This window comes from Pseudorasbora parva, chromosome 24 (assembly GCF_024679245.1).
Source record: "Pseudorasbora parva isolate DD20220531a chromosome 24, ASM2467924v1, whole genome shotgun sequence".
In the NCBI taxonomy this organism is placed as follows: domain Eukaryota; kingdom Metazoa; phylum Chordata; class Actinopteri; order Cypriniformes; family Gobionidae; genus Pseudorasbora; species Pseudorasbora parva.
Window position 1 is genome coordinate 10,055,159 of NC_090195.1, and position 25,068 is coordinate 10,080,226.

General features: G+C 37.6%; 1 protein-coding gene across 2 annotated transcripts in view; it reads right to left on the bottom strand.

Moving 5' to 3' along the window:
- abca4a (ATP-binding cassette, sub-family A (ABC1), member 4a) overlaps nucleotides 1-25,068 on the bottom strand; it is a 46,252-nt gene that overhangs the window by 13,179 nt on the left and 8,005 nt on the right. For both annotated transcript variants that reach the window (XM_067434606.1, XM_067434605.1), the window contains exons 7-26: nucleotides 19,962-20,159; nucleotides 17,647-17,736; nucleotides 13,480-13,720; nucleotides 13,251-13,390; nucleotides 12,163-12,279; nucleotides 11,041-11,238; nucleotides 9,111-9,316; nucleotides 8,820-8,996; nucleotides 7,640-7,862; nucleotides 6,095-6,316; nucleotides 5,475-5,679; nucleotides 5,314-5,394; nucleotides 5,041-5,241; nucleotides 2,889-3,066; nucleotides 2,675-2,806; nucleotides 2,430-2,569; nucleotides 2,167-2,304; nucleotides 1,266-1,456; nucleotides 1,087-1,192; nucleotides 801-1,006 (exon numbers count right to left, since the gene is read on the bottom strand). In XM_067434606.1, the coding sequence (XP_067290707.1) occupies nucleotides 801-1,006; nucleotides 1,087-1,192; nucleotides 1,266-1,456; nucleotides 2,167-2,304; nucleotides 2,430-2,569; nucleotides 2,675-2,806; nucleotides 2,889-3,066; nucleotides 5,041-5,241; nucleotides 5,314-5,394; nucleotides 5,475-5,679; nucleotides 6,095-6,316; nucleotides 7,640-7,862; nucleotides 8,820-8,996; nucleotides 9,111-9,316; nucleotides 11,041-11,238; nucleotides 12,163-12,279; nucleotides 13,251-13,390; nucleotides 13,480-13,720; nucleotides 17,647-17,736; nucleotides 19,962-20,159 (3,390 nt within the window). The remainder of the gene's footprint in view (nucleotides 1-800; nucleotides 1,007-1,086; nucleotides 1,193-1,265; nucleotides 1,457-2,166; nucleotides 2,305-2,429; nucleotides 2,570-2,674; nucleotides 2,807-2,888; nucleotides 3,067-5,040; nucleotides 5,242-5,313; nucleotides 5,395-5,474; nucleotides 5,680-6,094; nucleotides 6,317-7,639; nucleotides 7,863-8,819; nucleotides 8,997-9,110; nucleotides 9,317-11,040; nucleotides 11,239-12,162; nucleotides 12,280-13,250; nucleotides 13,391-13,479; nucleotides 13,721-17,646; nucleotides 17,737-19,961; nucleotides 20,160-25,068) is intronic.

A 25,068-nucleotide genomic window follows, 5' to 3' on the forward strand; every position in this document is an offset into this window, starting at 1 on the left:
CTCTGGATGTTTCTACTCCAGACTCAGTCCACTGCTTCCGCAGGTCCCCTAAGGTCTGGAATCGGTCCTTCTCCACAATCTTCCTCAGGGTCCGGTCACCTCTTCTCGTTGTGCAGCGTTTTTTGCCACACTTTTTCCTTCCCACTGAGGTGCCTTGATACAGCACTCTAGGAACAGCCTATTTGTTCAGAAATTTCTTTCTGTGTCTTACCCTCTCGCTTGAGGCTGTCAATGATGGCCTTCTGGACAGCAGTCAGGTCGGCAGTCTTACCCATGATTGCGGTTTTGAGTAATGAACCAGGCTGGGAGTTTTTAAAAGCCTCAGGAATCTTTTGCAGGTGTTTAGAGTTAATTAGTTGATTCAGATGATTAGGTTAATAGCTTGTTTAGAGAACCTTTTCATGATATGCAAATTTGTTGAGGTTTTCATGAGCTGTATGCCAAAATCATCAGTATTAAAACAATTAAAAGACCTGAAATATTTCAGTTGGTGTGCAATGAATCTAAAACATATGAAAGTTAAATTTTTATCATTACATTATGGAAAATAATGAACTTAATCACAATATGCAAATTTTTTGAGAAGGATATATGTATATATATATTATATATATGTTATATATAAAACATATATATATATAAAATTAACTTTATTATTGAACAAATGAACAACACATAATTATTCAAATACAATTCCCAATGGCAAATTGTTTTTAATTATACAATTTTTGCTGTTATTGTTGATGTTCTCGTTCTCGAATACAAATGATAGTAAATGAACCTGTGTGTGCACGTCATACCTCCTCCAATGAAGTGTCTGACACTCCAAAGCTGCTTAGCCCCATGTCTGCCAGCGTCTCCTCCAGCTCTCTGAATAGGCTGGCGTAAGAACGATGTTTGAAGCCCCGGCTGGGCAGCAGAAAGGTCAGCTCCTGCCCTATGACCTCTATCAATTTGGCCTCTGGGACGTGATGTTGGATGAGGGCTGTTATCCTCTCTATATCCCCTGAGAGAGACGATACATCTTAAATTATAATCATTGCAGTTTGAGTTCATTGATCTGAAACAAGCATATGAACTCTTTACCTTCCATCTGTCTTTCTGACACTCTGGGCTGCTCTACGGTGCTCTCTTTAAATTTGGTACAGAGTGAGCACTTACAGGAACAGTCCTCAGTACAGTCACACTGACCCTGCGAGAACCAGAACAACCATGTGAGTCCAGCTGCTTTATACACTCTCTGTAATAGATGGTAAAAGTCTCACCTCCTTTGTGACATGGGACGGCTGCTCTTTAATGCGGCGCACCAGTGTGAGGTAAAAACCAGCACCCAGACAGTTCTTCAGGAAGAGAGGAGAACCGCAGCAGTATAGACGACCCTGAGAGATGATGGCCACACGGTCACTCAGCAGGTCAGCTTCATCCATGTGGTGTGTGGACAAGATCACTGTACGACCTGAATAACACACAGATACACACTTTTACACCTCTATGTAGAAGTGTATAATACAATAGATACAATACAACATATATTCTTTTGGATGGATGAATGTCAATGTCAAGCTTTATTTCAGACTCATAAAAGGTCCATATAAAAAATTACACAAAAACAAAAGAGATTAAAAAAATCAAAATAAAACAATACAATAAATTAAAATCCATATAAGCTTTTCCTCCAGTGTCTCCAGAGCTCAGAGCTAAATATGACAGTGCTCTGTTCAGGCATCATTAAAACATTTATAATATCGTTTTGTGAGACCTCAAGACGCTTCATAAATGTATACACAAAATTTCTAATCACAGCATTTAGTGTGGGAACATTATTTTGAACAAATAGCAAACTGGCACTTGTCCATCGAGGGACCTTCAATAGAATGCAAAGTGCATCATTATGCAACATGCAGCTTCCTGTATTTACGCTGTATGGATGTATGAATGGATATAAATTAAATAAAATGTATATAATATATAATTATATATAAAATAATAACAATATTACGGATAAGAACATTTATGATCGAATATAATAGACCAATATCATAAACCAACCTATTGGAAAAAAACAACCTTAAGTCTGCATGATAAGACCTGCCTAAAATGACACAAACCATCATTGGAAAAAAAATATTTGAAGTGTAAATTTATTTTTTAGTTTGGCTCATGTACCAGCACGGTATTTAAGCAGCAGGTCCCAGATGGAGCGCCTGGAATAGGGATCCACTCCTGATGTAGGTTCATCCAGAAACACCACTTTAGCACCACCGACAAAAGCCATTGCAACGGAAAGCTTCCTCTGCATTCCACCTACATAGGAAGACAATACCCTCATTTTATTCATCAAAAATCAATTCAGTCGTATAGGGTTACAGAACAGAATTGAGTTTGGTCTGTACAGGAAGGGATTGTTAAAAATGTATTTATGATCTAACCTGACAGGTTTTGTGCCTCCTCGTTCCTCTTGTGAGGGAGGCCGAGATCTTCCAGCATGTTTTCCACCTCTAGCTGGGCTTCGGGCAACGGCCTACCCTTCAGTAGAGAGTAAAACAAGATGTGCTCTGCTACCGTCATACTGTAGGAAAGAGAGAGATCGAAACAAATCAGCATTCTGACAGATTTTATATTAGCGGGTGTATCAACATCCTTCCAAGGGAAACCGCATGAGGGGTTTACGAACTGGTGAAAGATGATGTTATGTTGGGGGCACATTCCCAGGGATTTACGAATGGCATCCATGTCGGTTCGGATATCTTTCCCATAAATATATGCCGTGCCAGATGTGGGAGGGAACATGCCGGTGAGAATAGACCTGTGGGAGAGAGGAGAAAACTTCTATGTATGATATTCCCATTGATAAACAAAGATCCATTTCACTGGTTTCGGATACGCACATGGTTGTGGTTTTTCCTGCACCGTTGTGGCCGAGGAAAGCAGTGATCTGACTCTCGTAGAAGGTGATACTCAGACCATCCACAGCAGGTCTAGAGCCACCGCTGAACACCTTATACAGGTTTTCCACACACACGCCAACCACCAAACCAGATGGTTCAGGCTCAAAAAAGTGCCTCCCTAGAAATGGAAGATTGGAAGGTTATCAAGATATATTAGATGTTATACAGTAACATTTCTAATCCTTATGAAATTCAACTATGTGGTGAGTAACAGTGGCGTGCAGATGAACGCAATCTCTACCGAAGGGGACCTCGTCCCGAACGCAATCTCTACCGAGGGGGATTTAAAAGAAATCAGTACAGCTACAGTAGCTTGTCTGTTTGATAAAACCACACGGGCCAGCCTTTGCTTCCCATGTGCATAAATGAGCCTTGGCCGCCAATGACCCTGTCGCCAGTGCTCCAATGTTCCTTCCTTGGACCACTTTTGAAAGATACTGACCAGTGCAGACCAGGAACACTCCACAAGTGTTGCAGTTTGGGAGATGTTTTGACCCAGTCGTCTAGCCATCACAATTTGGCCCTTGTCAAACTTGCCAAAATCTTTTAGCTTGCGCATATTTCCTGATTCTAACACTTTATCAACTTTAAACACAAAATGTTCACTTGCTGTCAAATATATCCCACCCACTAACAGGTGGCGTGATGAAGAGATAATCAATGCCACTTCACCTTCATAATGTTATGCCTGATCGGTGTGTGTGTGTGTGTGTGTGTGTGTGTCTGTATGCATATTATATATTATATATATATATATATATATATATATATATATATATATATATATATATATATATATATATATATATATACACACACACACACACACACACACACACACACACACACACACAAACATACAGTATATAAGTATATATCTTATTTAGTTTGAAACCATGGCTGCCATATATACACCTTGATTCGTGGGACAAAAGGAATGTCATTGTCACAATGATGGGATAAACACCTCTAATGACTCTAATACACATTAAACCGGCAATAAGAAACACAGAAACCAGCATTCCAACCTGCCAGCCAAGCAAACAGACACAAGGCCACAGGGTTCCCACAAAAGGAACGGACAGAGGCGTGTTTGTGCATCGTGTGCAATTACACTAGTGTCCATGTGTGCTTGTGCACACATGCCTAGCGCCACCTTATACAGTGCGCTTGAACTTAAGACAGAGCGCTGGCAAGTGCTGATGGATAAGGCCAGCGAAGCTAAGACTGCAGTAATTACTCCCATGGGGCTCCATCAGTTCAAAGCCAAGAAACCTGCTGGATGCCTGCGCTCTAGTCAAGCAGATAAGCCTGGTTAGGTCTTTGAATACATCTGATGGGATCTTTTCCAGGAGTAAGGAGAGAAACACCACCTTCCTGTTTGTTGTAATAGGTTCCTTCACAAAATACTGTAGAATTAAATGTTTCCCCTGATAGATAATTAAGCCCACTGGATCCACAATATATCTGTTAGAATTTACAGGTAAAATAATTAGTAATTCAGCAGTGCTAGGCTGATACAAACTGCATAAACCAAACTAGTCTGACTAAAATGGAGCCAGTGGCATAAACAGTAAAATTAAGACTGCCAATGTGTCAGAAATCGCTTACTGTCTGAGTAGGTACTACATGCACCTCATGGGATAGTAAAGTGTCCAACGAATACGCACTTCAGAATCTCAACGGAAATAGTAGGTCATCCGGGCACTTTTCACCCATTTTTTTTTTAAATACTATGTATTTGAACATACTACTCTGTTATAGTAGAGTTTTTTTGCATACTATATAGAAGGGAAGTATTCCATTTCTGACAAAGTTATTCAAGGTGTAATCCTACTTTTCAGATTCACATTCACACCAATCTACTTTTTTTCTGCAAATTACATTACGTTATGAGCAGTCCTAGAGACAAAATTAGATGACTAAATGGTATGCTTAGTCTGCAACCGGCCACTGATTTTCAGCTAGTTTACCTGGTCAGTTTATATGAATTAGCTGAGTAAAACATCTCCAAATCTGGTAAACTAGGTCGGGGGGACCAAATAAGACCAACAAACCACCTTATGCTTTAAGCTGTTTTTTTCTCCCACACCTGATGAATCTGTGCTCATGCTCTTATTGGTTGTCTCCTCTTCATCAAGCCTCATTTGTTCTTTCTCTATTTTGTCCCGTATGTCTCCATGTTTGCAGGACCATGGCTGTTTTTCTGGTTCTGTGTGGTTCTTGGCCTGGCCATCAGTGTTGTTCACCGGATTATCAAAAGCAGGTTTCTCAACTGCTGACTTTTCAGGAACTGTGTAATAAAAGATTACATGTTCATAAAAAGTTGAGGGAGCCACTTATAATAAACAAAAAAGCCACTCACCTTGTTTTAGAGGCTCAGGTCGATTAAACCAATAAGAAGGCTGGATTGGAAAATAACAAGGCCGACCAATACCATACTGCCCTGATGATCAACACAATAAAAGTCACTTATGATTCCTCTTATAGGCTTTTTATTATCAAATAAACCTGAATATAGTTTACCTGGGAAGACATTATCGAGGTACCACGCGAGAATGGCATAAAGGACCGTATCCACCGCCATCATGATAATCGAGATGAGAAAAGAGAACTCGTCCCCCTCCAGAAGACTGGTCTGAATGTTATCCCACTGCAGGCCGAGACCCTGCTCCTCGTAACGGGACAGGTACTCCGTCCCAAAGCCAAACGCCACCTGGGACAACAGACTCTGACACACAATATAACAATCTTAGATTCACGAGATCACTTTTTAAGTTGCTGTTTTCTCCATGAAAGCGTATTATATGATCACATTTATAACCTTTATTAGAAATTCTGTACACATTTCTTGAACATTTTTGGGTGAATAATGGATGGATGCACTTTTGTGGGCTTCAAATTTTGGGCTGCCATTCACTTCCATTATAATGCTTGGATCAGCCAGGACATTTTTTTAATATAACTCTGACTGTATTCGTCGGAAAGAAGAATGTCATATAGGCTTGACTAGGATGGCTTAAGGGTGAGTAAATCAAGGGATATTTTTTTCCAGGTGAACTATCCCTTTAACTAATGGGACCTTATTGAAAAGTGTTGCCATATAATTAGTTTAATTCATTAGTGAGTATAATCATGCAACATACCGCCATGATTTTCATATCCTTGGTTATCCGGTCCTGCCATGCGAAGCAAACTATATGCGGCAGGTACATAGTGAAGTAAATGATCCCACTGCAGGCTGCCGCCAAGTTAGCCTTGTTGAAAAACACACTCATGAGGAAGCACTGCATGATGGTTGCCGTGGTGAAAGTGAGCAGGAATAGAAAGAGAATAATGGGGTTGCTGTAGTTCAGCACTTTTCCTCCCTGTGAGAAAACAAAGGTGATCTTTTATATTACTTACAACATGCATTTGACTGTATACTACCGCTTTTTGAAAGCTTTCGGAACACTAACCAAGGCTGCTTTTTTGACCAACAATATAGTAATACAGTAATATTAATATTATACAGTAGTATACAGTAATATTGTGAAACGTTATTACAATTTAAAATAAGGGTTTTCATATATTTTAAAGTGTAATTTATTCCTATGATGGCAAAGCTAAATTTTTCAGCATTATTACTCCAGTCTTAAGTGTTCAAGTGATCCTTCAGAAATCATTCTAATATACTGATATGATAGTCAGTTATTATCAATGTTGGACACAGTTGTGCTGCTTAATATTTTTTTGGAACCTGTGATACTTTTTCAGGATTATTTGATGAATAGAACATTCAAAAGAACAGCATTTATTCAAAATAGAAATCTTTTCTAACAATATAAATCTTTATTATCACTTTTTTAATCAATTTAACAGATTAAAAAAAAAATACTGACCCCAAAATTCGAACGGTAGTGTATAATGTTATAAAAGATTTCAATTTTAAAATATTGCTTATTCATCACATAATCCTGAACAAGTATCACAGGTTATAAATAAAATATTTAACAGCACAACTGTTTCCAACACTGAAAACAACTCTGCATGTTAGAATGGTTTCTGAAGGATCATGTGACACTGAAGATGCTGAAATTCACCTTTTCATCACAGAAATCAATACCATTTTAAAGAATGTTAAAATAGAAATACATAATTTTAAATGGTAAAAATATTTTAAAATATTTCAGTTTTTTTTTCTCTGTATTTTTGATCATTAGGCTTGATGAACATAAGAGTCTTCTTTCAAAAACATAAAGTCATGTTTTCACATTTTTGACTGGAACTGTTAATATAAATAATACATTTAAATGTAGATTTAAAGATGTACTATTTAGACTAGTTATGTATGTATTATATATACACATGACAAGCTATTAGTATATATACTTTATATTAACTAGTCTAAATAGTACATCTTCAAATATCACTTATAATGGTCGCCACAAGATGTCAGTATAGCAAAAAAATCGGAAAACAGAAAACCTTGTGAATTTTGCAGACACTTCAGTTGAAAGCAACCTAAAATAATATTTCACAGGGTCAGCACCCATTTTTTTTAAGCCATGGATCCCCTTTGGGAACTGGAACCAACATTTTTTCTGACCAGATCTTTAACCACTATTCGACTGAAGAAAAAAAACACTGATTTACTGGCCTTAGCTGGTTTTGCTTGCTATATTAGGGGTGTTTTGGACACCATCTCTTACCATGATAATAAGAGTAAGCAGGGCTGTGCTTGAGCCCATGATGAAGAATGTGTCGATGAACCACGTGCACCAGAGCACACGGTTAGTGACGCCCATGGCCTTCAGCGTTTCTTTCAACCTCATCTCCTTCTCCAGCACGATGCTCTTCACCGTCATAGACACAGAGTAGACCCAGGCCAATACCATGAAGATCGGAAAGCAGCGGTTCAGAGTCAGCATGAAGCTGTGTGTCGTCAATGAGGAGAAGATAGATTATTGATTGGAGGAGAATAATGAAGATATGCAACAATATTTTACAACAATATTAACATAACAATAAAACGACATAACAATAAAATTATGTCAGATACCACTAAGCCGTAAAGCATTTTCATGTTATGGATAATAATCAATAAATTGGCTACTTAAAAATCTAAAATAACAACTTTGTCTAAAGTTCAAAATAAAAAAAACTAAACAGAATGAACACTGTGAAGTGTGACATATAAAATAATAGTCCAATTATTATTTTTATTTTTTATTTTTATGGAATGCTTTATTTAATCTTTAGACAAAATATTAAAAAACGTGTGCATAGCTCATATTTGATACACCAGGCATTAATGGCTCATTTAGTATAATATAGGAGATTATGGAGCTCTAGCAGGAACATTTTTATTCAGAAACCCAGTGTGAGCAAAAATATTGATATTTATATGACCAAAAGGAAAGATGAAATTTCAATTCTTGTTGTAATGTAAATCAATAAGATTTTTATAACAGTATTGCAGACAACTTATATAAAAAGGATATGAATATCAGGTGTCACTCTATATATTTCAACATTATGTCTTAGTAAGACTAATTAAATGGTTAGTTTTATGATCAAAGCTCTGTATCTTTTTTTATTTTGGGGGACAAACATATAATGCAATGCAATACCACAGTGATTGAGAGATATGGCTGATAAACCTTCCTCGAAAACCTTTAGTCTCTATATTTGATCCATATACCATGACTCAAGGAGAATATTTTTTTATGATACAATAGGCTTTTTGTGTTTTTCAAAGGTGAAAATGAGCATGCAAAATTAAATAAATACCCAATAAACAGAATAAAATATGATCAAATAAATCTATAATATTGGCAGATAACTGATATGGTCTTGAAAGATCATGTATAAATGTTGTGTGATACTCACAGGTCATCCACATAGCAGGGATAGGGCATCTGCTGCAGGTAGACTCCTAACGGCCATTCCTTCCCTGTGTGGCTCTTTATTATTCCATGTTCTATCATGTCCTGCAAGTAAGCAAATCCTCCCCATATATAACGCAGATCATCCATTGGATCAGCCCTTGGCCCTGGATCCCAGTATCTGAGGATATACATTGGAATAAATGACTGGGACAGTACAACGTTGTGCCTTATCTATCCCTAAATATAAAGTACAAAGTTGGCATGATACATTTGTAAGAGTGTACTGACGGACCTGTCCTTGATCTTGTTGGTGCGCTCCACGACATCAATGTCCATGCGGATTTTGAATTTGACATGAGGGGGTACCTTGGTAGTCCAGGTGTGCATGTCAACGAATACCAGCCCTGCCCAGAACTTGCTCTCCCCTAGAAGGTCGAGCGCTCGATAGGTCAGCTGGTCCTCATCAGAAATGCCGGAGAACTTGTCCAGAACTAGACACTTTAAATAGAGGGGGCATATAAGTGATTGTCAGAGTGCACAATTTCAACTTATTTGTACTTCATCATATCATTTGTATATACAGGTATTTGTACATAATGTTTATATGCATGTTTTTGTACATTTGGCGGAAATTTAATATAATAGTATTGGCAGCATCTAAGAAGGAAAAGTATTGTGTGTGTGTTATATATCTATTATATCTAAAGTATATAAAATAGTAAATGGTATTTTAGGTGCAGTAATAGGATATATGAATTCAATATTTTCAAAATAAATATATATTAGTGCTGTCAAATCGATTAATCACGATTAATCACATCCAAAATAAATGTTTTTGTTAACATAATATGTGTCTACTACTGAGTATAATTATTATGTTACACACAGACACATGTTTATATTAAGAAAGGTGTGTTATATTTATATATAATATAAATTATATAAATATTTATACACAGTTTATACATGCAAACATTTCTTAATATATATATATATATATATATATATATATATATATATATATATATATATATATATATATATATATATATATATATATATATATATATATATATATATATATATATATATATATATATATATATATATGTGTGTATTCAAATATACATAATAATTCCATATGTAAACACAATTTTATTTTGGATGTAATTAATCAGTTAGAAACACATACACACACATATACATTATATTTGGATGGATGGATGGATGGATGGATGGAATATGTTCAATGGCATCACATTAATTAGAAAATGAGAAATTTTACATATAATATCACTGGTCAAAAACAAAACAGACCTATTCATTATATTACTTCTATATTCATGGATGTATCTAATGTAAAATATTCAACATTTACTTGACAGTTCAATGCCGGACTGTCAAACTGAATCAGATCAAGTCGTTCTACTGTATTAGATCTGTATCACAACTCTCCAGCCTGCACAATATTAGTATCCAAAAAGACTCATTCAGTGAGTCTTCGGTTTAATTGAATTGTTTAAATTTGTTTTCAGCTCGGCATAAGATGGTGGGAGTCTATTTGAGATCTTGGAGACGTTGTTCTCCATGAGGCCGGTATGCACTGCAGTAAACCGGCCTGTGCTTTCTCTTTGTGTAGGGCGAATAGACTGACAGCTGTATCGAATTGGACTCATTCGTTGGGTTTGTCTGTCACTCCTCAAGTGTTGCTAGCTGAGACGGACACAAAAACTAAAAAGACACATGGTTAGATAGCAGAGGTCTTGCTCTTGCTGGCACTGGCTGCCTTAAACTCACCCTGATTTGTATTAAAGGCATTCACCATTGAACTCCATTAAAGAGCTCTTCCACACTGGCAAACTCTCAGTGAGAAATCAAACGCTTTTCTTTGTCCTGCTTGACATCAGAGAGACAGAGCTGGCTGAGAGTGACCACTTGGTTTTCACCCTCCTGCTTCTGAGCAGATCATGGTCTCTTTATCTACACTGCTTTTTTAACATTACTTTTGTTCAAATTAATGTCGCTCTTGGTATAATTTCTGAAATAATTATTTTATATTTAAAAAAAAAAAAAAAAAATGTTAATCATACTGAAAATGGAAGGTCAGTGCATTGTGGGACACAGAACTCCTAACTGTATGCAGTACAGCACATTTTACATATAATTGTTCACCATACGAGTAGTATGATTAGTATGAGTAGTATTCTTGTTGTATTTGATACCTCTCCATATCGGTTTATGAGGCGAATAACTTGGTCAGTCAGGTTAAAGATGTTCCGCCAGTCAAAGTTAGGCATGTCCTGGGCTCGATCCTCCTCAGGGCCGTTGTACAGGAAGTTTAGGATGTGTTGGCCAGAAAATGAAGTATCCTGGAGGCCTTTGTTGATATAATCCATCACCGTGGGGTTTCGAATGGAGTCCTGAGATATAAGGCACAATATTATGGAACTGAAAACTTGCATGAAATATGGTTGCCGTGATTTTGCAAGTAATACAATATTCCTAGGTGATGGGTGAACAAGATTGGTGTAGAAGCCCCTAACCCAGTTGTTTCAAGCCTAATTAACCTTAACTCTAAACCTATTTAGATCCTAGATATATATTATATAGATGCCTCATTCCGGCCGATCCACGCAGGCACTAATGAGATATTATATTATATATATATATATATATATATATATATATATTATATATATATATATATATATATATATATATATATATATATATATATATATATATATATATATATATATATACACACACCTCATTTGTGATATATACACCTCATTATATATATATATATATATATATATATATATATATGATATGATCGCGCCATATATATGATCGCGCCAGTTTGACCTTACCAGACGGAAGTAATAGCGGATAGGAACACTAGATTAGATTCGTTGGGATATGAGCTAAAAAAAAAAAAAACATAAATACTGTTCGGTTTCTTAGACAAGCAGCAGGGTTTTTGTGCATGTTGTCTAAGCATGTTTTTTTTTTACTCTCATTGAGTTGTTACCCATTCACATGCATTATGACTGGTAGACTGCAAGGGTTCAAGTTACAAATCTTCATATGTGTTCTACTGAAGAAAAAAGACACCTACATATTGGATGTCCTGGGGGTAAGCAGATAAACATCACAGTCTCATTTTTGGGTGAGCTATCCCTTTAAATCTGATTGGTTTATTGGAATGTAACAAGGATGATAATCCAGGAACTGAATGTTCTAATTGATGAAATCATGTTTACCCTTAAAATACTGTGTTAAAAATGAAAGCATCTCGTATTGGTGTCATGTTTTAAAGAATATTTAAGAGACACATTTACCCGAAGCATGTTCATCTGTACACCATCCTGAAAAAAGCTCCACACCTGTGGGCCCACCTCCTCCCAGGCCTGACCCATGTTCTTAAGTCTTTCTAACTCCTCAAAGGTAGTGTTTGCCTGGACAAACATACACAAACAAAGGTTAGATGCATTCAAGTAAAAGTTAGAACAAATAAATAATCAGTTCGTTTAGCATTCAATGGCACAGTCACAAAGACAGAACAATACTCAGGTGGTGGCAACTGGTCGCCCACTTCGAGTTTGACCACAGAATGGCTGAATTCCCACCAGGAGCGGTTTACACAGTCTCACTGAAAGCCCCACTGCATAAACAGAGAAACTGAAGCTTTCTAAAGCTGATCTGATGGGACCAAAGCCATGGCCCATTGCCCAGGGCAAGCACGTCCACACCTAAGCCTGCCCAGCACCGGAGCTCTCTCCAGGGGCAAAAGCCTTACCTTCCTCCAGCCCTATCTTTTTCGTTCTTTCACTTAAATTCTTTGGTTTTTGCTTCTACTTTTCCAATTGTGTGGGGGACCAAGGAAAGATTCACAAAGAGCTGGATGTTATACAGAGAAAACACTATGGCTTGAAAAAAGTTTTAGGTTCAAACCCCTTCTTTGTCCTGAGCAGTTAAACTGCCCACTGTACTTCAGAAAAATCTAAAACCCTCCATCTGAAAATCTAACATAGTCTATTAAACGTTCACATGTTGCGATTTACGTCATTTTATAATTTGCTAATGCCATTGTCTAATTTTTGAGGTACAGGAATGCTAAGAGTAGAAAAGAGAGGAAACTCATTTACCAAGCGCCCAGCCGAAAAACCTACAGTCCTGCTTACATAAGAATCTGAGGAAGCAAAAGCCAGCCAGCTGACCATATGTTCTGAAGGGTTCCTAAAACACACGTAGCCTCTTTGGGAAGCCGTCCGTCCTGCGTCATTTCCCCTCTGGCTAACCTGCTGACATGTCTGTAGCAATGTGGTGATTTATCTGACAGGCCCGGAGCAAGATTAGCTGTTGCATTAATACAGTCATCTACTGTTGTTCCAGGTGTGTGCAGTCAAAGAAGAGCTCATTCTCTTACATTTTTAATGATCTGTCTGACAGCAGGGGAATCAGGAGCAAACAGAATTTTGCCCATCAGGAAAGGCTTGACTGAACTCCACACAATCCTTGTGACCGGATTGGACTCCAAATCCTTCATGAGGTCATTACAGAACGGAGCTGAAACAGATATGGAGTTATGAGAAACACGAGAACATTCCCTTCTCCTCTTTTCCTCTTCATCAGTCTATGTAAAGTACAGTACTCACTGGCCGTGTGATCGTAGTTGTATTTTCCCTCTCCTCTTGTGCTGTTGATGCCCAAAAAGGCTTTGTAGTTGTTATCCTCATACCAGTTGAAGGAGGTGACCCTGGAGAAGGCCCCTTCAGTGTAGCCACAGAACAAGCTGGAGGTGGCGGCCATGAGTTGGCTGAAAGATGGGGTCTCATGGGACTGGAGCAGCAGAGAGACCACGTGCAGCAGGTCTTTAGAGCTGGTTCGGTCAAACAGCTGTTGAAAAAGTAATCAGACATGTAAAGCACATGTAATGCATGGATGTCATTGCATTACTTCAAACCAAAAATGTTTTATACTTTATTATTTCTGCTTTAAAGCACAAGCTCACTTTTCAAGTGAAACATTTCACAAAAAAACATTTGGCACACAATTAAACACTGTTACAAATTATCCTAAAATGTATTTAGATATATTTTCTGGTTGTCCTACTTAGAACATGGAGAACATTCCTATGGTTAAAAGGGTTATTCAATAATGAAAATACTGCCATTACCCTCATGTTGTTCCAAACCCGTAAGACTTTTGTTCATCTTGGAACACAAATCATTTTTTTGATTAATTCAGAGAGCTTTTTGTCCCTCGTTTGACAGCGAAGCAACAACTACTCTAATGGTTCAGCAAGTTCTGAAAGAGATCGTAAAATGAATCCATATGAATTTAGAGGTTTAGTCCAAATTTTCTGAAGAGACACGATCAATTTATATGATAAACAGATGTAATTTAGGCTTTTATTCACATAACATTAGTAAACATAAACAGAAGCTCAGCCGAACCAGCTTGATGTGTGAAAACAAACCTCATTGGTTCTTACGATTCAACATGCTGAGCAACACACGAGAATGAACTTCATTGGTTCTTGCTGAAGCCCAAACGTGCTGCATAACATGAGAATGATTCTCATTGGTTCTTGAAGAAGCTCAAATGTGCTGCGTAACACAAGAATGAAAAGAATGTTTATATGTGATTATATGTGAATAAAAGCCTAAATTAAATCCGTTCATCATATAAAGAGAACGTGTCTCTTCAGAAAATCTGGACTAAATGCTTTCATCAAATAGATCTTTACTTGTGTTCCAAAGTTGAACGAAAGTCTTACAGGTTTGTTTGTAATAACATAAGGACGAGCAATTAATGACATAATATCAATTTTTGGGTGATCTAACCCTTTAATACACGTAAATGCACAAATATCTACAGGGGCGTAGCTATCTTTTCAGAAGTGAGGGGGACAGAAATGTCGTAATACCATTTTTTTTTTTTTTTGGACCAATATAATTTATCGCATCTCTTGCTTTTAATTGGGCAAGATATCAAATACAATGGTGAACAATAACCAATAATTAATATCTATAATATTATTCTCCTATTCTCCTATTTTTTTTTTGTGCCAATTTTATGATAGGTTTATATACTCAGGGGCGTAGCCATCTTTTCAGAAGTGAGGGGGACAGAAATGTCGTAATACCATTTTTTTTTTTTTTTTTTTTTGGACCAATATAATTTATCGCATCTCTTGCTTTTAATTGGGCAAGATATCAAATACACTGCTGAACAATAACCAATAATTAATATCTATAATATTATTCTCCTATTCTCCTTTTTTTTTTTTGCCAATTTTATGATTGGTTTATATACTACAAACACTTGTGCATTAAGACTCCATAGATTTTATGCAATGTAAAAAAATATATATATATTCTGATGTAACTCATCTGTTCTCTATGTGAATATATAGTAAAATGTAATTTATTCCTGTGATCAAAGCTGAATTTATCATCATTACTCCAGTCTTCAGTGATCCTTCACTAATCATTCCCATATGAGGATCTGATGATCAACACACATTTAGGATTATTATCAGTTGTGCTGCTCATGGTGATGCTTAATTTTCTAAACATTTGTGGTAAAATTAAAAAAGAGAAATTAATACTTTTATTGATCAGACATGCATTAAATTGATCACAAGTGATATTTTTAATATTACAAATTAGATAATTTATTTAATAAATGCAAATAAATGCTGTCCATTGAACTTTCTATTCATTAAAGAATCCTGAAAAATAACATGTAGGCTATCATGGTTTCCTCAACATTTTGGGAACTGTTTTCAACACAGATAATAATCATAAATGTTTCTTGATTATGAAATCCTCATCTGAGAATGATTAGTGAAGGATCATGTGTCACTGAAGACTGGAGTAATGATGATAAATTCAGCTTTGATCACAGGAATAAATTACTATATATTCACATAGGAAAAAAAGCGGTTTTAATTTGTAATAATGTTCAAAATATTACTGTTTTAACTATTTTCGATTACATAAATGCAGCCGTGGTGAGCAGAATAGGGCCTACTAAACATTAAAAAAGCTGCATTATTCATATGATACTTTATTGTCAATAAATAGCCTACATTGAGATGACTTAAAAAACACACATAAAGCATATATTGTCGCACTCGTCTGATTGTCGTCGTCACGTTTCATCACTCATAACGATTGTTTTCCTTCAGCTGCAGCTCCAGCTTGACAGGGTATTACGAATCCACTTTTGGACTTTCTGTGAGAGCGCCCTCCTCATATTAAGATTCGGAAAAAATTACAGGTCATGCATAGAAAATCTTGATGTATTCACATTGGTTTCTATGTAAATACACTTGCCCCTGACCTCAAGAAGCGCGCTATCAACCAAGTTTAAAGAAGGCTGTCGTTAGCGTTCCTGTTAACTTGTCCGCCCCCGCACAGGGTAACACCGGTTCGAATCCCGCTCAGAGCGGGTCGACTAGGGACGAAAATACATTTTATTAAAAGTGAGGGGGACACGTCCCCCGCGTAATCTACGCCCATGAATATCTAGCTCAGTCATGAAACTCAAGAGGGTGCAGGCTGACAGGCCCTTTACAAGAAATTTGCAAGTAATCACATGGCACTAGCTGACCCTGCCAGTAAGATTGCTTGCTCAGCATTTAAACAGTGAGGCTCATTGCTTGCTGTAAGCTAGTCCTGCAGAATGCTATCAGAGAGCTATCCTCTGTAACCTTACACCTCCCCCAGCTCCACCTGCTTATATCTGCTATTATGCAGCAGCAGCACATCTTACATGCTCACAGCAGCATGTCTGTGTATATTAGCAGTAGCAAGTCCAAAATTAATTTGCAGAATAGTAGATGTAGTTCGCCAAAAAACTAAATATAGATTCAATAACATGCTAAAACTTTTCGGTGTGGTCATCATTAAAATACATCAAAAAATCCCCCCCCCCCCAAAAAAAAAACCCTCTGTGGATTAAATTACTTCCAATATACAGAACAGTAATAAATAATTCATTGTAGCTGTAGCTGTTCTGATGTCATTCATGTATGGAGAAATTACTGTAATCTTCACATCTTTCAACAAATTAAGGAGTATGGATTCAAAAGGCAAACTAAACCTTTTGGCACCAAACTTAAATCCCTCTGGGAGGGAAAGTCCATTATCCTCTAAACTCAAACACATCAAAGCCTACAGACACAGGACAGATAATCTCTGGGGTCTCTGGGGTCCACAGTACGGCAGGTGAAGAGAGAGAGAAAACAGCACCTAGGGAATGTCAGATAACAGCAGTCCACTGATTCATGCAGTCCACTCCTTTAAACTAAAGCCAGTGAGTTCTGTAAAACACGTTTGTTTCCTTACAAGTTCATAAAAAAGGAATATATTTGGAAACAGGAGACAGTAAATTCCTGGATTGTTGGCGTTGGTCTCCTGATGAAAAAGGAATTCGGAAAATTAGTAATTGGCGTCAGGGTCCCCCTTAGTCAGGCGACAGACAAAAGACCAGCCCCACCGACAGGAAGTCCGTGACTTTGAGCTGCAGGCACATTGACACACTTTTTACACCAGACACTAACGTATAACATCCCCCCCACCGTTTCAGTGGGGTATAAAATGCCCTCAGCTGTAAACTAACCACATGTGAACCTTAACCTTATTTACAGTAAGAATCTGACCGAGCAGTGGCTGAAATTAGCTTTTCGCAAACACACCAATGATATCTCCATATCCGTATGCTTGCGTAAAAAGCCGGGCGGAGGAAATCGTGATTTCCTGAGCGCTAAAAATACAGTTGAACTTTTGAAGGGCTCTGAGGCCCATACGCACCGCTCTCAGCTTCTCAGACACGGCAGGCAGAAGTCGGGCCCAGAAGTGCAGGTCGAGTCCATTGGAGTAGTTATCAAGAACTAGAGGAAGCTGGGAATGAGAGAAGAGAAGGAAATGAGACCATTAAGGTATATGGCATAGACAAATACATACATTCACAGCTCTAATGTCATTGCAAGCAAGTTTTTGTCCATTGGACATTTTTTGGGAGGAGCTATTTTTATTGTTTTATCAATCGACAAACTCGTCGCAAAAGTAAAGTCACAAAATGTAAAAAATACTTGATTTTTACTATTCAAGTAAGTGAATACAAGCAACAATACATATTAGTCAGTGTTATTTTAGAATCATATATATAATTGTTTTTGTTAATATTTTAAATTAATTTCTTTATATTTTTCATTTGAAAAGCAATTTGTTAATTATTTTAAATTTTACGTTTTATTTATTTAATTTTAGTGATATAATTAATTAAAAATTAGTATAATATATATATATATATATATATATATATATATATATATATATATATATATATATATATATATATATATATATACACACACACACACACACACATACATATACATATATATATATATACACACACACACACACACACACACACACACACACACACACACACACACACATACATACATACATAGAAAAATATCATTACTTTAAGAAATAAAAATGTTTTTAATGGTTTCAGTTTTCATATTAGTTAAAAATAATAACCATGGTTTAAATTATATGTATAAAATTAAATGGCACATATAAAATAGTGTAACATTTAAACAGTGCCCAAATAATTTTAGCTGAAGTTGCAAAGCAGGGTTTAGGAAATGCGTGTAGCTCACATCCTGTCTTCTGAAATGTAACATTTCCAGAAACAATCTTTCTTCCAGGGGCTGCCCTAGGAACAATTTCCAAGCTACTTTACAATGGTCAAGGAGGGACCAAGTCCAGGAAATGCTGTGTATGTGTCACAGGACCAACCTCAAATATGAACATCCTTCCTATCAGCCTTTCTATCCATCTCTAATGCTAAAAGTGACTTAAGAAGCTAACATGTTTATATGGATCCAGCCATATTATTTAAAGCTCTCATAGGGTTTAGTCCAGCAGAGGTGTGTTGACTAATCTAATTACTGAAATAGGCCAAGTCGGTTCCCTCCACTAACACTGATCGGGGTGACTCAGGCTACCGCCCCTCTGTCCTCTCCCCAAGCTCATTTAGAACCATAAACTATCAAGAACGACCAGGAAGGGAGTGTGGGATTTTGTTACTAACTCTACAAAAATTCAAGAGCTATCATCAAACAGGAAGTACGAAAACATGCACTTGCTGATGCTAGAGACAATCATCAAACTTCCTTTGTTTAATTTTACTAAGAAATACCTGGAATTTGGAATAATACAATTATGGTTGCACTTTATTTTACAGTATTTGCACTTACAGTGTACCCACTTAAGAAAATACTGGATGATATAAGGAAACTACATGGGTTCAGGTAAGGTTTAGGTTCAGGGTTCTAGTTATTACCCAGCTATTGCAATTACTATAATATATGTACATGTGGAACATGGCTGTAAAATGAAGTGCTACCAAAATTATTTAAACAATTTTTTTATAATAAATAAAACAATTTGGTTTAAAATATTTTATAACTTTTATAATCCGTAAACCCAGATAAGTTTAAATTAAACATTTTATTCTTCTTATAAATGTAGCCCTAAATGATCCCCAGCAGGCTATTTATTTATTTTAACTATGCCAAAATGGTAATCAGCAATTTTCTGCTAATCATCATTCTAGACCATAATAAACAAGCCAAGAACTGCATGGAAATTTATGCAGGCTTAGGGGATTTTCACAGAGAACATGTTTTTGCATTTCACCAAGCTACTTTTTCATTATTTTTCTATACCTAGACAAACATATTTATGCATTGTGCTTGCATCATTAGCAGCATCATTAGCACCTCTTCTGCTGAACACAAAAGATGATATTTTGAAGAACACTGATAACCAAACAGCTTGGGTTCACATTGACTTTGATTATAATATTTGTCCATTTAATGAAAGTTAATGGCATGTTTAGTTAACAACAGTAATTTTCTTTTGTGTTCCACAGAAGAAAAAGTTAAAAAGGTTTGTGGCAGAATGTGATTTAAATTTTGATGTGCACTGTCGCTGATATGACTTCCCTCATAGTTGGCATAGCTATCTGTGTCAGAACATCCTCTTCACCCAGCCCATTTCCAACAATTACAGATGATATTAGTGATTTTATTGAGTGTATGACTAACCAAGCGGAAAAGTTTGAAGAAGTCGAGGTTAGCATAGAATTTGTCCTCAATGGTCTGAAGGCGCTGCGGCGTGAGAACGCACATGGCATTGCGCACAGTATACAGGCCCCAACGGCTCGGGAAAATAAGGAAACGCTCAAGTAAAGATTGACTGCAGGCGATGTCCTTCAGATGGAGATCAGGAACTCCATATGCAAACTGAGAGAGAGAGAGTGAGAGAGAGAGAAAAACAGAAATAAAAGATTATAAGTAGAGGGGATTTGATGCTGTGTTAGTCTGAGGCAGATTTTTACTAAGTTGCTTTGCTAAAATTCTCTGGCCCAACTATAAAGACATATAATATATTGCCATTTTTTGTGACCCCTGCCTTAACATGCACATGAACTTTAATGGCATCCCATTCTTAATCTGTATGGAGTTGGCTCACCCTTTGCAGCTATAACAGCTTCAACTCTTCTGGGAATTCTTTCCACAATGTTTCGGAGTGTGTTTATGTACATTTTTGACCATTCTTCTAGAAGCGCATTTGTCAAGTCAGGCACACACTGATGTTGGACGAGAAGGCCTGGCTCACAGTCTCCACTCGAATTAATCCCAAAGGTGTTCGATTGGGTTGAGGTCAGGACTCTGGTGCAAGCCAGTCAAGTTTCTCCCACTAAACTCGCTCATCCACGTCTTGTGGACCTTGCTTTGTACACTGGTGTGCAGTAATGTTGGAACAAGAAGGGCCATTCCCAATCTGTTCCCACAAAGTTGGGAGCATGAAATTGTCCAAAATTTCTTGTTATGCCGAAGCATTAAGAGTCCTTATCCTCGGAACTAAAGGTCCAAGCCTAATCCCTGAAAAACAACCCCACACCATAATTGTCCCTCCATCAAACTTTACACTTGGCACAATGCAGTCAGGAATGTACTGTTCTCCTGGCAACTGCCAAACCCAAACTTTTCCATCAGATTGCCAGACAGAGAAGTGTGATTCATTACTCCAGATCTCTATTGCTCTAGAGTCTAGTGGCAGCATGCACCCGACGCTTTGCATTGCGCTTGGTGATGCAAAGCTTGGATGCAGCTGTTCGGCCATGGAAACCCATTCCATTAAAGGGTCATGAAACCCCCCTGCTGCAGCGGTGTTTTTTCACACCTTCGATTTGAAAAAGCTTGTTAAAAGGGGAGTGGTCGACTGTGAAAAGGTGGGATGGTATTGTGTGGAAAGAGGGAATGTTTGCATAAATAGGGGAGTGTCAGTAGGTGCATTAAGATTAGCGATACCAACAGCAGCAGTTACAGCGGTTCTGGGACATGTTCTTGGTTCACGTTGGCATTGTTTACCACAGTGAGATTAAATGAGGGATGAGTACAGCGAATGAGAGAGCTATGAGTGGCGTGCAGCAGAGATCGCAAATCATTCAGCTCTTCAAACCAGCATAATTCAGTGAGAAATGAAAATAAATGTTATTCTGCATGACGAAATATTTTGCAAACGTGATAAAACTATATTTGTCCAAATATGCACGCTGTTTGGCAAGATGAACAACGCGCCGACGTGATAAGAGAACGTGAACCACCCAACATGCGATGTGATAGAGATGTGTAATTCTAGATCGGGGTAAAAGCGAAGGGGTTTGAGGCTAGTCTTGACCGCGCATCTGAAGCAGAGCGACGCGCGCTGGGTTGCCGTGACGATCCGCGCGGTCACTCGGCAGCTAAATCTATATTTGTCCAAATATGCACACTGTTTCACTAAGAGCCCGAACACATGCGGTTTAGTGCATGGCTGTGACGACAAATAAAACGGAGAGGACGTGGCTTTTGTTCATTATCCTACAGATTACAGATTGGTTATTTTGCACTCCTGACAAAAATTAGGCAATGCTTGCAGGTTCGGCGTGCGATTGCTAATTCAGTTAATTTTACTTTACCGAGCCTTTGTAGCAAAGGCTTCCACAGACGGCGCCGGTTACAGCTCGCTCGGCGCCCTTTACGTTACTTTGTATCAGCACAACGCCTAGCTTTCCTCCGTGACTTTTCCGCACGCTGCTTCCAAAACTTCCCCACCATATCTCTACAATAATGATGTAAGACGAGCCTGACAGAAGTGACTGTCTCATGCATATTAACTAAATTATCTTGTATGCATACTACAGCGCAGGGATTGGACTGAATGAGCTTTATGTCATGAATATATATCGAGAATCGCTCGGAGCGGTCGACGTCAGCATGTGCCCAGCAGCCCATACTTGGGCCGAAAAGGCCGTGCCGACGTCAGCATTTGTGACGTTGCTCCGACTAAGCTTTTCAAACCGGAAGACAGAAATCGCTCTGAAAAATGCAAAAATAACTATTTTCACATATGAATACCATTAATGAGTACCCTTAGTGTTTTCAATGATGTGCAGCCTATACATATCTGTTTACATCTCAAAAAAAGTGTTTTGGGGTTTCATGACCCTTTAAGCTCTCTACACACTGTTCTTGAGCTAATCTGAAGGCCACATGAAGTTTGGAGGTCTGTAGCTATTGATTGCAGAAAGTTTGGCAACTTCTGTGCAACTTCTGTTTGGCAACTTCTGTGCCTGTGACGAATACATACTGTTTATATGAAAAATTACTGGTTTATTCATAATTTTTATACATTTTTAACAAAAGCTTTGAGTACACAATAGTAACTCTTGCAATTTTAGCAAAACCTCATAGGCCTACGTTATGTTATCTGTCTATTGCTATTTAAATTAGCAAAATTCACAGTATTGATCAATGTATGACAGAAAACAAATTGGTATACATTTAAAAGACATAAAAATGAATGAGCAACAAAAGACCCAAAGGGTTTTACCAGTAAGTTTGTTAAAATGTGCTAATTTTCCACTCATAGTGTAAAAACATACACAGGTTAAAAGTCAAAATAACATACACATATGTGGTTAGTCAGCCAGACTCAATCTGTACTCAACGTTCATCAAACATCTATAAAGAAACACCACCAGATTCCCCATGGAATAGTATTTGAGTTGAAGGAAGGGGCACAAAAGAGGATGGCAACAAAATTGGAGGAAATCATTAACATCCAAGAGCATTTAAGACATCCTAGAGCACCTTAAGCCATTAACTTAAATCAGAAAAAAACACTTCTAAGGTGTTGCTGCCAGCTGCCATTAGACAACTTCTGCTGCTTATATTACAAAAATATATAAATATACAGCATATACTGTATTCTTACTAACTAAAAAAAATATCTCAGCTTCCACAAAATAAAGCAGTGCAAGCATTTTCAAAATTTATAAAAATAGGAAGTGTTTCTTGGGCATCAAATCATCATATTAGAATGATTTATGAAGGATCATGTGACTGAAGACTGGTGTAATGATTTGCCATCACAAGAATAAATGACATTTTGAAATAGAAAACAGTTAATTTAAATTGTAATAATGTTTCATGTTACAGCTTTTACTGTATTTGTGATCAAATAAATGCATGAGAGCATAGAATCTCCTGCACAAGTGTCCCTTCTAAACGTAAATTTATGTTTTATATATATATAACTTTTATCATGAAACAGGCAAACTACAATGGTATTTGTACAGAAACCACAGTATGTAAAAGCAGACAATATACTTCACTGCGTCATGCGAAAAACCGTACACCAACAGAGTCCAAACATACTTTTTTAAAAACAGTAGGCCAAAAGTACCCGGATGATCTACTACTTCCGCAAAATGCGGAAGTGCGCATTCAATGGTCACTTTGCTATCCCATGAGGCCACGGAAAAGGATTTATTAAAGGCAGTGAAGTGATGCAACTGACACTGGTAGGTCACATGACAGTAACAACATGAGGGATGTAGTACGTCTGCATTTCATATTCAAACTATATAGAAAGTACTTTTTAACGGTTGCGAAGTAAATTCAAATGTAGTACCTACTCAGACAGTATTTAATTTTGGGCGCAGTGCTTGTGTCTCTTTGCCTCTACAATGGGCTACACACGTGAATGAAACATAAGGTATACATCGGGGTGGCGAACCCCGGTCCTGGAGAGCCTCAGTCCAGCAAAGTTAAGCTCCAACCTTGATCAAACTCACCTGCCTGTAGCTTCCTATTAACTCTTCAAACCTTGATTAACTTGTTCAGGTGTGTTTAATTAGAGTTGAAGCAAAACTCTGCAGGACTATGGCTCTACAGGTCCAGAGTTTGCCACTACTGGTATAGATGCAAGCTATAGCTCAAAACCAGCATGCTGAAAACCAAACTGGAAAACCTCCAGCTTCCCGCATCCTCTCTAACCAGTTTTCTTTCCCTGCCTTCCTCTCTATTCCTCCATTTCATTGGTCGCTAAGGACTTATCCAACCAGGACATTCCATCTTCTTCTGTACGCCCCTGCTGGCTGACTGGCAGCACCTCTGAGAAAGCCTTCAAAATGCCTTGCATTCCTCTCCCTTACATTACCATATGAAAGTGACTTGGACCCTGATGTTCTTCTGTTCATGCTATCACTTCCTCCAGACCTGCTCTTCTCTTTGTCCACAGCGCTGCCCTTAAGATCAAAGGAGACGCAGTCTCGTGCAAATCATCATACGTTCTTTGTTCTCACTGAAATATAAACCCACAAAGAATCTCGGGCCAGAGTAACATGCAGCGAGGTTCTGCCTTAGGTTGGGGGTCTGATTACTCACAGGACCCTGGGATGACAAATATATACATCACAAAGGGTCTGTACAGAGAGCTGAGAAACCCAAACATGCAGTCTGATGCTGAACAAACGGCCACTTGAGAACCGGCCAAGATTCTCTCAGTCTCAAACTGAGACATTCAAGTCCACCAACAAAGTCTATTTAGATGCAGAGAAAGCAGATTCATTTTTGTCTCTGCGGCGAAATCAATCTGCGTATCATTCACAATTAAATTAGATGATAACAAAACCAGAACGCTTCGGGTTAGTGACCTCTCTGAGTTTTGGAGACTTCAAGCTGAGCCGTAGCTGTAATGTAAATAGATTCAAAGATATTCTGGCAGGTACAGATTAAAATGACCAATTTCATATTGTAGCCAATAAATGGATGATTTACATCATCATAATAAATGATTACTGTTGTTTTGTCTAAAATACAA